Below are 12,167 nucleotides of genomic sequence, written 5' to 3'. Positions count from 1 at the left end.
GAGGAGGAGGAGGAGGAAGAGGAGGAAGAAAGAAAGAAAGAAAGAAAGAAAGAAAGAAAGAAAGAAAGAAAGAAAGAAAGAAAGAAAGAAAGAAAGCCCAAAACAATTTATGGATGATAAATGGAGACTGGGCATCATACAAAGGTGTGGTAGCTGGTTTAATTGCAAACTGTATAATCCGATTAAATAAATGTTTCTATATGAGCATGGAGCTATATGCCTATAATCATAGCTCTTCGTAGGCTGAGGTACAAGATACAAGGTGCAAGCCCTGGCTGGGCAATTTAGTATCTCAAAATAAAGAAAAAAAATGTAAAGGCTAGAGATACAGTTTAGTGGCAGAGTAATATGTCTTCTATGGGCAAGTCCTTGAGCTTAATCAAAATCCAAAAGAAAAGAAAATTAAGGTGGGAAGGGACAGCAAGATGGCGCCACGAGTTCAGGCAGGTGCTGTCGTGACTGATAACTTGAGAATATTCTCACTCCAGCTGGAGAACCAAGTCAGGGAGTGCTGAGGCCAGGATAAGGCTAACACTGGTAGCGCCCCATATGACTGGCATTGCTCAGTATTTAGGTGGCAAGTAGAGGAGCTTAGGCATGTGTGATCTTTCCATATCATTGGAGAATTGCACAACATACTATGCATGTTACGAAGAACTTGAGGGTTTCTTCTGGTTTTAATCGACAAGACTTGCACTCTCCAGGGAGTTGCCAGTATCACTTCACTTATTTAATGACTCAGTCTTACGGTGAGCCAAATATTGTGCTAGGTTCTGAGGTGCTTTTAAACAAAGTTAAAATTCTTGAGTCAGACAGGGTAGGGTGCTCTCAAGACCTCCCAAAATCCAGCACTACTAAGTAACAGTGTGTGCTATGCTGGGCACAAGAGGCTGCTAAGTTCAAGAATAACAGGACCAGAGTCAACTACTTGAGGTCAAGAAGAGCTTCCTGAGAAATGCCATTTAAGTGGAGCTCTAAGGATGACAAGGAATTGGTTTGCTTCTGTAACCTCAGGGCCTTATACAAATGTCAGGCAGGATGAACAGCTAATCCTTCTCTTTGGTGGTAACACAGAAGCAAGGCCTTTCAATCCAATGAAGTCAGGTTGTTTTTAGGGAAAAAAAAAAATAAAGCCCCAGAGGGGGCAGCACAGAGCTTCAAACAATGTTGTGAGAAAAGCCTTTAGAGCTGAGTGTTCTAGGTAAGGGAGGAGTGTGACAAAGGTCCCACAATAGAACTCAGCTTCACAGGCAAGCACACTGTATGCATAAGTACATGCTCACAAACATCAATACATGTGTATGTGTACATTACTCATACCCAGACATGCAAGGACACACGTACTCATTCATAGACATAAGAGTAGGGCCCAGGGCCTAAGACAATGTGCTCTGTCAGTCAATCTAGTTACCTCGATCTGCATGGTCGCTGTGGAGAGCTGCACTCCGGGAGAGTTGGCTGTGGAGACGCTCAATTTCTGCATCTTTTAGGGCCACCTGTTCTTGCAGCTGGGCTACCTCAGCCTGAAGAAGCAACAAGAGAATCCCTTCTGGGTCAGAGAGACTTCCAGCTCATCACAAAGCACCTCATGGCATAATCCAGAGCCCACTGGATCCCAAGAGACAGGAGTGAAGGACACTGGCAAGGAGTAAGAGTGGATAACTGCCCTCCCCACTGGATGGAACTCTGCAGAAGGAACTCATTCGCCTGCTGTCACCTTGCTCCTGCATCCCCTTATCTGACCAAGCTCTTTCTCTTCCCTGTCTGTAAAGCCTGGATAAAACTGAGCCAGAGCAGCTGGGACTGTTTATAGTCCTGCCATACAAGTTGGACTGTTGATTTTGCACATGGTCTTTCTTCTTCCAAGATACACATACATACACCTTAGATATTCTCCTTTTGTGCAGTTAATGCTTTTGCCCAACCTCTAGGCACAGCTGCATGCTTGCCTATGTGCATACATTCAAGCTTTAGAGTGTGTTAAATACATATACTTTTCTTAAGAGCACGTAAGCACACTGCATACACATTCATCCATGCACACACATATACACACACACTGGCACTGACACAGCAAAGGCATCTTGCCCACTGCTTGCCATACAGGAACCTAGCCATAGTCTAACTCTGGCCATTAGAGTATAAAGTGGGGCCCAAGCCAATCGCTGAACTGCAGCAAGGAACCAAGTGAGTACCGGTCCCATTGGTCACTCTTCTGCCTGCCAGGTTTTGCTCAATGTTATCACACCCTGCAGCCACTATTCTCACTATTTTCAAAAACTGCTGTCTTAGTTACTGTTCTATTGCAAGAAAGAGACATCATGACCAAGGCAACTTTATAAAAGAAAGCATTTATCTGGGGGCTTGCTTGTAGTTCCAGAAGGAAGAAGTTAATCCATTATCATCATGGCAGGAAGCAGACAGGCATGGTGCTGGAGCAATCACTGAGAGCGTTACCTCCTGATCCACAGGCAGCAGGCAGAGCAAGAGAGCCTGGGCCTGGCATGGGCTTTTGAAAATGTAAAGCCCATCCTGGGTGACACACCTCCCCCAACAAGACCACATCCCCTAATCTTTTTCTAAATAGTCTGCCAACTAGGAGCTAGACATTCAAATTTATGAGCCTATGGGAAGGGGAGGGGGGATGTTCATTAAAAATGGAACAGATGCCAACCTCTGACATGTGCTCTGATGCAGAATGCCACCCACCCAGCCTGCCTGCTCCAATGTAGAGTGTCACATACCTCAGTCTCTCTAGTTCATCACAGGACTTCATCAGCTAGCCTGCTGCTCCAATACAGAGCTTTACCCACTCACCTAGTCTGCTCTCATGCAGAATTCCATCCCCTGCTCCCAGCCTGCTCCTCCAGTGAAGAGCTCCAGGCATCCCAGGCTGCATGCTACCAGGTTAATAGGAGGAATGAAGGCCACTCTTAAGAGAGTTGGTATTTCTCAGTCTTCTCAATGATTCTAAATACTCCCCCTCACATCCTCCAAATGGGACAGAGATATAAAGGAAAACGGGAGATGCAAGATCCGCTTTCTTTACTGCAGAGCTCACTGTGAAGCACATTCTTCTGCTCTGGACTTTACCCAGAATCAAGAGAGCAAAGTCTGGCTATTCCATCCAGCTTACTGAGATGGACACCCATTATGGAACACACATCATTTGAGGCCTCTGTGTCCACTGGCTTATGGATAATAGTGCCAATGGCTCCTAACAACTCTAGCCTTAGGATTCTCAACCCAAATACACCTCATTTCCACCAGGGTCAGGATATTCTTTAGAGATAAATCTCAACTTTTTTTGCATGGCTCCTTGCCTGTGGCTCTTTAGTGTAGACAGGATGGTCTCTGTTTCCAATGTTACGCTTGTCCGCTAGCCTTACAGGCAGACTTCAGTGAAGTGGGCCCACTGAGTCAGAGTATAGCAGTTTGCACTCAGGGGTCTCTTCTCCTTGAGGCTGGCCTCTATATGACGTCACTGATGTACTATGGCTCCTGTCTTAACTGCTGTGATAAGACACCATGACCAAGGCAACTTATAGAACAAAGTTTATTGGGGGCTTAGTTTCAAAGTCTAGTCCATGACCATAATGGCAGAGAACATTATAGCAGACAGGCGGGCAGTGTGGCACTGAAGCAGTAACTGAGAGCTTATATAGTAAGAATGAGGCATAGACAGCTAACTAGGAATAGCATAGGCTTTCAAAACCTGATGACGCATACCTTCTAAAAAGGCAACATCGAATTCCTTCCAAACAGTTTCAACAACTGGGGACCAAGTATCCAAAATATGAGCCTTTGCCACAGATCCCAAAGTCCAAGTGATCTGACTCAACCTTTACTCTGAAACAGCCATAGAACAAGGAAAAAACTACAGGTACTCTGCTATCTGTAGAAAGCTTCCTGTCCCTCAGGTAGATGGATGGACAGCCCCATCCAGAACCATGAAAACAATGGCTCTCTCAACCATTAAAAGAAAGAAAGAAAGAAAGAAAGAAAGAAAGAAAGAAAGAAAGAAAGAAAGAAAGAAACAACAACCTGCTGCCCGAGATCCACAACAATCAGAAGCTGGGGGTGTGGCATAGAGGGGTGCTCTGGGTCCCTGCAGGGCAGGAAAACATCTGCATCCCTATAGAACTGTGTCTTACTAAGCTCAGGGCACAAACCCTACTGTTGTGTATAATGAGGATGAGCCACCTTGAGGGACTGAGGAGGCTTACACAGAAAACTGAACAGCTTACAAACACAAAGAGGATTTCAGTTTGGGAAAGTGCCAGTACAGGAAGGAACAGGACAGCACAAGGGGAGACCCAGGCACAAACCTTGCCTTGGCCACTGAAGTCTTGTGTTAACTTTAACAGCAGAATCAGCATCAAACACACCCAAAGCACTACTCTCTGACTTAAAAAGGAAAAGTGTGCAAAGGGCTGGGTGGGTTTTGGTGGAAGGTGGTTCACACCTGGCAATTATTAAAGACGCCTTAGCATCTCACGGATCCACATGCCAAGGCAGAGAACTTGGGTGGATTAAAAAGAGTTTCTTGGTTTTATAACAAAGGGTGATGTGTGCAACTTCAAAGGTCTCACTGGAGCTGGACTGGCAGGAATGAGTGTCGTAGTGGAAAGTTTTGAGCTACTGGAAAAAACAAGGCTCTTAAATTGGTGACAACACAGCCAAGCACACAAAAGGCTCTGTGCTCAGACAACAACAGTCCATGTCAGGCTAGGCGTGCCTGGTGGTGAGAGTGTGGGAGAGTTACTTGATCTCTCTGGGCCTCCATTTTGTCATCTGTAAAATGGTTAATCATGTTATGTTTATACATGGCAATATGATTATATAAATACTAACACCATGTGCAGCACTTATTTTATTAACTTAAATCATCAATTTTCAAATGGAAAAAAAGTGCAATGTATACTTTTGTAAAAATCATCACCAGAAACTGAGGAAGAAATGTAGAGAGGGTAAGAAGGAGAAGAGAAAGGAAGGGAAAAGATGGGGGGGGGGAATAAACAAAAACATCTGGTAGGGAGGAAATAGTAACAATGGTGGTAGCAGCTGAGTGATCTTTATTCCTTTAAAAAAAAGTTTTAAAGTATTTTATGAGTTCATATATAAACATACATGATGTGCCCACATGTGTAATTATGCACTACAGGCCGACAGTGATGGCAGAAGCAAGTAGGGCTTGTCAGGCCCCTAGAATTAGAGTTACAGAAGGAGAATGGGGGAAGGGGGAAGAATTGAGGGAAGGGGAAAGGATTGGGGGAGGGAGTGACCAACCAGGAGGGGGGCAGTGAGCGGGATGTAAAGTAAGTAAAAAATAAAGTAAAAACAAACAAGCAAACAACAACAACAACAACAACAACAACGGAAACGTGAACACACATGGATCAGTGAAATGCTCGAAAAGCATCACCAGGTGCCACCTGTGAATGGCTCTACAGGACCTAAGGGAAAGGTAGAAGTGTTTTCTCTTAAGTCTCAGTGGCCCAGGCTTCCTCCAGGAGAAACTGGGCCTAGAGTTTCCTTCCTCCTCCTAATGCCCCAGTGAAGCCCTTTTTTATTGAATCCTACTATCTGTCACTCCTCAGAAGGCACAGTCTGGCAATGTGACAGAGCCACACAGTGTTAGTGAGCAGATCAGAGTGACCAGAACTTTTCTTCTGCTCCAACAGTCTCTTCTCTGTATTGGAAATTCAGTGATCTTTTATTCATTTTGGAATTTATTATATACTTTTCAAACAACAGACTCCTGAGCTGGCAAGATGGCTCAACAGATAAAAGCTCCTGCCTCCCAAACTTGACAACCTAAGGAGACCCACTCCCTAAGTCACCCTGACCCCCACAGGTAGCCAGAGCACGTGCATACCCAAACACCCTTGCTCCATCCATCCTACCCTCACACACTCTAAAAATAGCTTAACTACGCTTTAGTGCTATGATTCCTATGGTTTACCTGACAACTAATTTAACATTTTAAGACATAACACACAAGACAAAAATATTTAAAGCAATTTTTTTTTTTTTTTTTGGCTTTTGCTATTTTTGTTTGCTTGTTTTGCTGTGCTGTTGTCTGCTGGGACAGAAGCATGCTATTTAGCTCAGGCTGGCCTGGAACCCACTATGTAGTCTAAGATAGCCTCCAGCTGCAAGTGACCCTCCTGATTCAATATGCTGTGGGTATGTTGGGATGACAAGTACCCCACAATACCTACCCACTTGACACCACTTTTAACCCCGGCAGTTCAATGAGGAGAAAGTTACAAGAAAGAAGAAAACAATATCTCACTAAAGAATTTCTTTTCAGTGTCCTTTATACAACAAGCTCCAATTCAGTAAAAATGATTTGGTTGAAAAAATAAAGTGGCCTTTATCATTTGAGAAATGCATGGTTATTTTTATTCTAGAAAACTGACAATGACAGGAACTGCTGAGTTTATGCCTAGCAAACAAGACAGTCACACTCCCAAGTTCTGCTGTCACTCACCTGCCAGCCCACTCACCCTCTCTCCCAAGAAGCTCCTTGGCTAAGGGACAGTAGGATGCTGCCAGGGAAGGAAGCAGGGTCAGGAACCTCAGGCTTTCACTTCAGTTTCCCAGGCTCTCATGAGGAACCTTTTTACAGCAGAGCTGTACTACAGTCTAGGCACCACTGTGTGGGGCTGGTTTTCACTTTCACACTTCTGCGGTAGGGAAGCCTGAGAGCGAAGCCCCTCCCAGCAGGGTCCCCACCCCTCCCCCTCCTCAGATGCCTCCGGTTGCCAGTTTACCTTGGTGGCCTTCAGTTCCCACTCATACTGGTTCCGCTCGTTCTCCAGCTCCTCCACCTTGATTTTGAGGTGCTTGAGCTCTTGCAGTAACTCCTGGAGAGAAGAGGGAGAATGTCAGAGCTGTGATGGTTAAAGAGCAAGCACAATGGCTCCAAACTGGCTAAAGCTCATGCAGAGGGGGCTGGGCCAGCGGTCTATAACTGTCTGGAGCCAGCAGGCTCCATGTCTGCAGCTTTGTGCTTTAAACAAGGTCTGGGATCCAGAAAAGGCTGTGTGCCTGTTTAAAAACGGAAGGCCAGGGAGTTCCAGACATGAGAGAGAAGAAACTGCAGTGTACATACGTGTGCATTTGCATGTGCACGTGTAGGCCAGAGGACAACCTTAGGTATATTCCTTAGCTACTGTTTTTTATTTGTTTTTTTCCTCTAGAACAGGTAGGTCTCTTGCTGGTTGGCCAGCAAGCCCCAGGCATCTACCTGCCTCCACCCCGCACTGCTAGGACTACATGTGGGACTGTGGGGGTGGGGGGCGAGGGGAGTTATTTTATTGTTGTTGTTGTTGTTGGTGGTGGTGGTAGATTTGTTTGTTTGTTTTAAACATTTGTTATGGAGATAAAACTCAGGTCCTCATGCTCATCACTTGACCAAGCAAGCGACCTCCCAGGCTAAAACTCTGACATCTGAACCTCCATGAGACATGCCCAGCTCATATACAGGTGTCACAAGCAGACAGGTCAAGCTTGCAGAGATGCTGAAGTGGAGGCAACTTCCCCGGTAGTGGAGAGGGGAGCGGGAAGCGAGAGAAGCATCTATCTCTCTGTGACGAAGGTGGGGAACCCAGAGGAGGAAGTGGCAGGCCTCCGAGGCTTCACAGGCAGTGGGGATCAGAGAACAGATGCTGAGTGCCAACCACAGATGCCAGTGTGAGTGTCCTGTTCAGACACTCACATCAGAGGCGGAGGTTAAGCTAGAGAAGCAGGGAGGCATGCAGAGAGGAATCCAGTAGAGACAGAAAGTGAGACTGCCCACTGAGGTGAAACAGAGATTAGATGCCGCATGCTCTGGAGATGAGACTGGGGAGCTCGGGGGTGGGAAGCTCTACAGATGAGTGTTCGCTAGGACACTGTGGATGGGAAGTAGTCGGTGACGCTTCCTGACTGGGGAAGGGATGTTTAAACCACTTCCGAATACGCATTTGTACAGGTGGTAAGCGGGGCAGGAATTTAAGCTCATATCTTCTAACTCTGGGAAGCCTGGTTGAAAACTCCCTCAAGAAAGGGGCAACACTCAGCAATGTTATCTGTGTTGGTTTGTTTTGGGTTTTTTTTCTAAGGCAGAATCTCAAAGGCTAGGCTGGTCTATAAACTCGCTACATGGTTCAAATTGGCCTCAAGCTTTCAAACCTGCTTTTACCTTCCAAACCTTGGGGATTACAACATGGACTGCCAATGTGACCTGCCAACATTGCTGTCTTGAACCAAACTTCACTTTGGATCAGATTACAACTACTTCCTATCAGAAGAACTGCCATAAAGGTTGTTAATTCTATCAGAGTCCAAGCTCTACCTATGTCACATCCAAGAATGCTGTTATGTCTCATTTCCCTCCAGAAGTACCAGAGTACAATGAGTGTTGGCAACCTGAGTAGCTTCAAACGGTTGATCCTTTGTGACCCTGGCCCTATGAAAAACCTGACTGCTAAACTCCCAGAGGACCAATGGCATTAGCACACCCATCTGATCATGGCACTCCCTTGCTTCTTGAAGCTTCTAAACTTTAACTCATGACCAGCCTGGCCTGCCCTGCCCTGCCCCAGATAAGTTCTAATATGTCATACTGGAGAATTTTCAACTGCTTCCCAGCTTATAATTACCCCATTCTCTTTCTACCTGTCCACCATGTTAACTCCTGCCTATCCCATCAGCCCTACCAAGCAAAGACTTCCCCATCACATTAGAGCACTCTCTGGGACTCTTCAGGTGTTTCCTACAGATCTCCTGTAAGGTTTATCTAACGGATAGTTCTGTTCCCTTCTGTGAAGTCTGGGGAGCCTTCTGAACCTCTTACCCAGCAGGTCCTGACACATAGTTGTTGATGAACCAACACCTGATACTCAAGTCATTATTTAACTGACTTAGGTGTCTTTGCATTCTGAGATAATCTACCATGAAGTGAGACTGCTTCCACATGAATCTTATAAGATAATTTATTAAAAATGACTTACAGCTGAGGTAAGTATTTGATACTTATTTTAAAAAGGTCCTCTAAGCTAAGGTGGCTGTGCCCTTGATCTTCATCACTGGGCTACAAGATTTTTGGTTTCCTATTTGGACTTACCAGAGATTCAGAATCCTTTTCTAGTAATATTGATGGCCGCGCCTGAGCCGGTCCAATGCCCAGCAGGCAGGAAGAGTCTGTCAGTTTTGTTCCTGTCTTGGGGGGTGGGGTGCTGCTCAGTTTGCTCTGAGAGGGCACCATGCCAGTGGGGACAGAATTAAGAAAGTACAGGCTGTCTGGGTTCTTATGACTTCTTTGGCATATGGCCCAAAAGGTCATGAACTCACTCTATTGTGATTATTATGTGGATATTGTTTTCCTGGAAGTTCAGGTGACTTAATTATTCATAACAGATGAAAACCCTGATGTGTTTACTCCCTGGGGTAAAGGGTGTGGCTAAGCTTCTCTAAAAATTGATTTGAAAGGATTTTTTTTCCCATGATACTGGGTTGTTCCCACCCCCCAAAGAGACTCATACAATGAGGCTTCACTTAAACATCCAGTCCAGAGGGAGGGATAAGTGTCTGGATCGTAGACCGGGGAAAAAGAATCCTGAATCTTCCTTTGGCCCAAATCCCCCACCACTCAGAGCTTGCGATACACCTTGATCCTATTCCTAAAGATGGGGAATGTGGCCTGCTGAGGGCTAGTCTCACCTGCTCAAACACTGCTTGATGATGGTCCCAGAGCCCACCTCAAATCAACAGAGGCCTGCGTGAGACCAAGTTCTGCCCTGAGGTAACAGCAGATCCATGCGAAGCCACTGCACACAGTTTTGGTTAGGAGAAACCCCAGCATTCTACCACTGAGATCTCACACACACACATGCGCTGATATACTTAAGTGTGGTTCCTACAGGTGACCCCTCCCAAGGGGCACAGTCCTGGCTGCAGGGCTGGGGCTTGGCCTCGTGGTCACCAGCCACCAGCTCCTCAGGGTGGTCCCTAGCAAGTAACAGGCGCTCCTGAATCTGCCTGTGGATGTCCAGCTGCAGCCTACACATCTGTTCCTGCAGTTCACTGATCACATTCAGAACTGACTGTGGGAAGGAAGAGAAAGCAGAGAAAAGCACCCAACGTCAGTCACCAGCACATGCAGACCATCTTGGGAGAGCAGCTGCAAAGAAAGGCAAGTATGCAGATGGTGAGCATGACTGGGGAAGGGAGGGCGGCCCCCAGTTCACAGCCAGGTCCCTCTTTGGCAGAACAAAAGTACCTGCCATGGTTTGGCCTAAGGCCTGCTCCATTCTCAGACCTGTCTTGAAGTTTAGCATCTACTTTGTGGCACACGGGATGGCATTCTCCTACGTCAACAGCAGGTACAGAGTTTGGCGGATCCTGTCATCTAAGCAGAAGCAGCAGTGGTAGACACACACACACACACACACACACACATACACACACTCCTACCTACATCCATGCTACCCTTGCCAATACCCACCCACACATGTAAACGTGTCAACTCCTGCTTATAGGTGATCTCTACAACATATACCATTCCTATGCATGATAATGCACCCCCAACTCTAATCCATTCAGATACTAATAGAGTGTTAAAACAATTTAACATCCAGCCTATATTCTTTGTCAAAATATATCCCAGACAGTGATTCTGTAGCACCCACTGAAGAGTGAGTGTTTCTGGTCTATCAGGACAGACACGTTTCCAGCTGAACCAATGATCTAAGTCTGATGAAATGTCTACCTTAATCTGTGTGTGTGTGTGGGGGGGGGGGCTGACGCTCCCTGATAACAGCACTTTCCTAGCATGTACAAGGTCCAGGGTTAGCGCCCTAGCACTGAAGGCAGAAGAAACAACATAGCAACAGAAACCTCACAGGCAGTATGCAGTGTGGAGACTGTTGTGCCAATTCCTTGCACCTGTGAGAGGCATGGCATGCATCAAGTCCACTTTCTCTTTAACTAAAAACTTGCCTTTCTCTTAAAAGGCTATTGTTCTCAGCCCCACCCTTTGTACGGGGTTTGTCCTTCCTCATAAGTTCATACAGGTGCTCTTGTTTTCCTCCGTCTGTGCTAGCCCCTAGGAAATCCAGTTTCCCTCAGGGCAGGCTATGCTAAGCCCTTCCTTCTTGCTGATATTGCATGGGAAATGGTGCAGTTCGAGCTACCTTATTTCCCAGCAGCTCAGGATGACTGAGTTGTCTTCTCTGTAGAGTTCCCAGCCTTTTTGTATCGCTTGACTTCTCAGAGTACCGTGCCTATGCCTAGTTTTGTCCTTGATCAGTTTCATGATTTTGTGGGTAACAGTGACCACAAGCCCTGTACCCCCACACATCTTCCCTTTGCTTCAAAACTGAAACCAAGTTGCAGTTTCCCCAGTTTTTGTTCCCTAGGGTCTGAGCAGGAAAAGTGAGAAAAATAATCGTAACAGCATCGGCTGAGGACTTTTAAGATCCAGACAGCTGTGGCTCGTCCCTCCACTTCCGTTCTTGTCTGCATCAGGGATGTAGGTCATAGGTTAGGTGCACACCTGTTTTCCTCCCTCTGCCTCAGCAGGACCATGTGATAAACCCCAGGTCTGCTGGGCCACTTCCCTAATCTCCTGCTGTTTTGTTTGTCTCAGTCCTCAGACCCAAAATGAAACCTAACGCTCCAACTCCAGGGCTGCCCATCTCTTTTAGTCCCAGGTCTTTTTCTCTCCTACGGGCAGAGCCTTTGGCAGCACTGCTGCCTCCTTGGGCTGCCAATCATGAAGCACAGGTGACATTTATGACTTCGTAATTGCTGCTGTGTATTGTAATCTCGGCTGACTTCATATATTCACCCTGCTTTCCAAACATCCACTAGGCTTCTCAGGGTTCTCTGTGCAGCTCTCCAGCACCTCCCATAATCACAGTCTGCCCCGCCTCTTCTTCCCTGCTAAACCTGTTCACAATTACCCTCAGTCCTTTCTCCCGCTCTCCCTTCATGCTCAGCCTAACAGTGGCCTGGCCCTGTGCTAGCATGCACTGCTGATGGGCGTCTAACCTCCATAGTCTATAGAGGGAGATTTGGAAATATGTCAGAATGTCAAGTACAGCTGCTCCTGACTCATGTGTTCCACTGTGGGAGCCTCACACGGATAAGATTACTTACTACAGCATCATACAGCA

At 46.3% G+C, this 12,167-nt stretch overlaps 1 protein-coding gene across 6 annotated transcripts in view; it reads right to left on the bottom strand.

The window, feature by feature from the left end:
- Ppfibp2 (PPFIA binding protein 2) overlaps positions 1 to 12,167 on the bottom strand; it is a 147,470-nt gene that overhangs the window by 29,443 nt on the left and 105,860 nt on the right. For all 6 annotated transcript variants that reach the window (XM_029545552.1, XM_029545556.1, XM_029545568.1 and 3 more), the window contains 2 exons: positions 6,780 to 6,872; positions 1,412 to 1,523 (listed from right to left, as the gene is read on the bottom strand). In XM_029545552.1, coding sequence (XP_029401412.1) covers positions 1,412 to 1,523; positions 6,780 to 6,872 — 205 coding nt within the window. The remainder of the gene's footprint in view (positions 1 to 1,411; positions 1,524 to 6,779; positions 6,873 to 12,167) is intronic.

Source organism: Mus pahari, chromosome 1 (genome assembly GCF_900095145.1).
Source record: "Mus pahari chromosome 1, PAHARI_EIJ_v1.1, whole genome shotgun sequence".
In the NCBI taxonomy this organism is placed as follows: Eukaryota; Metazoa; Chordata; class Mammalia; order Rodentia; family Muridae; genus Mus; species Mus pahari.
This window is presented reverse-complemented; position numbering and strand designations above follow the sequence as displayed.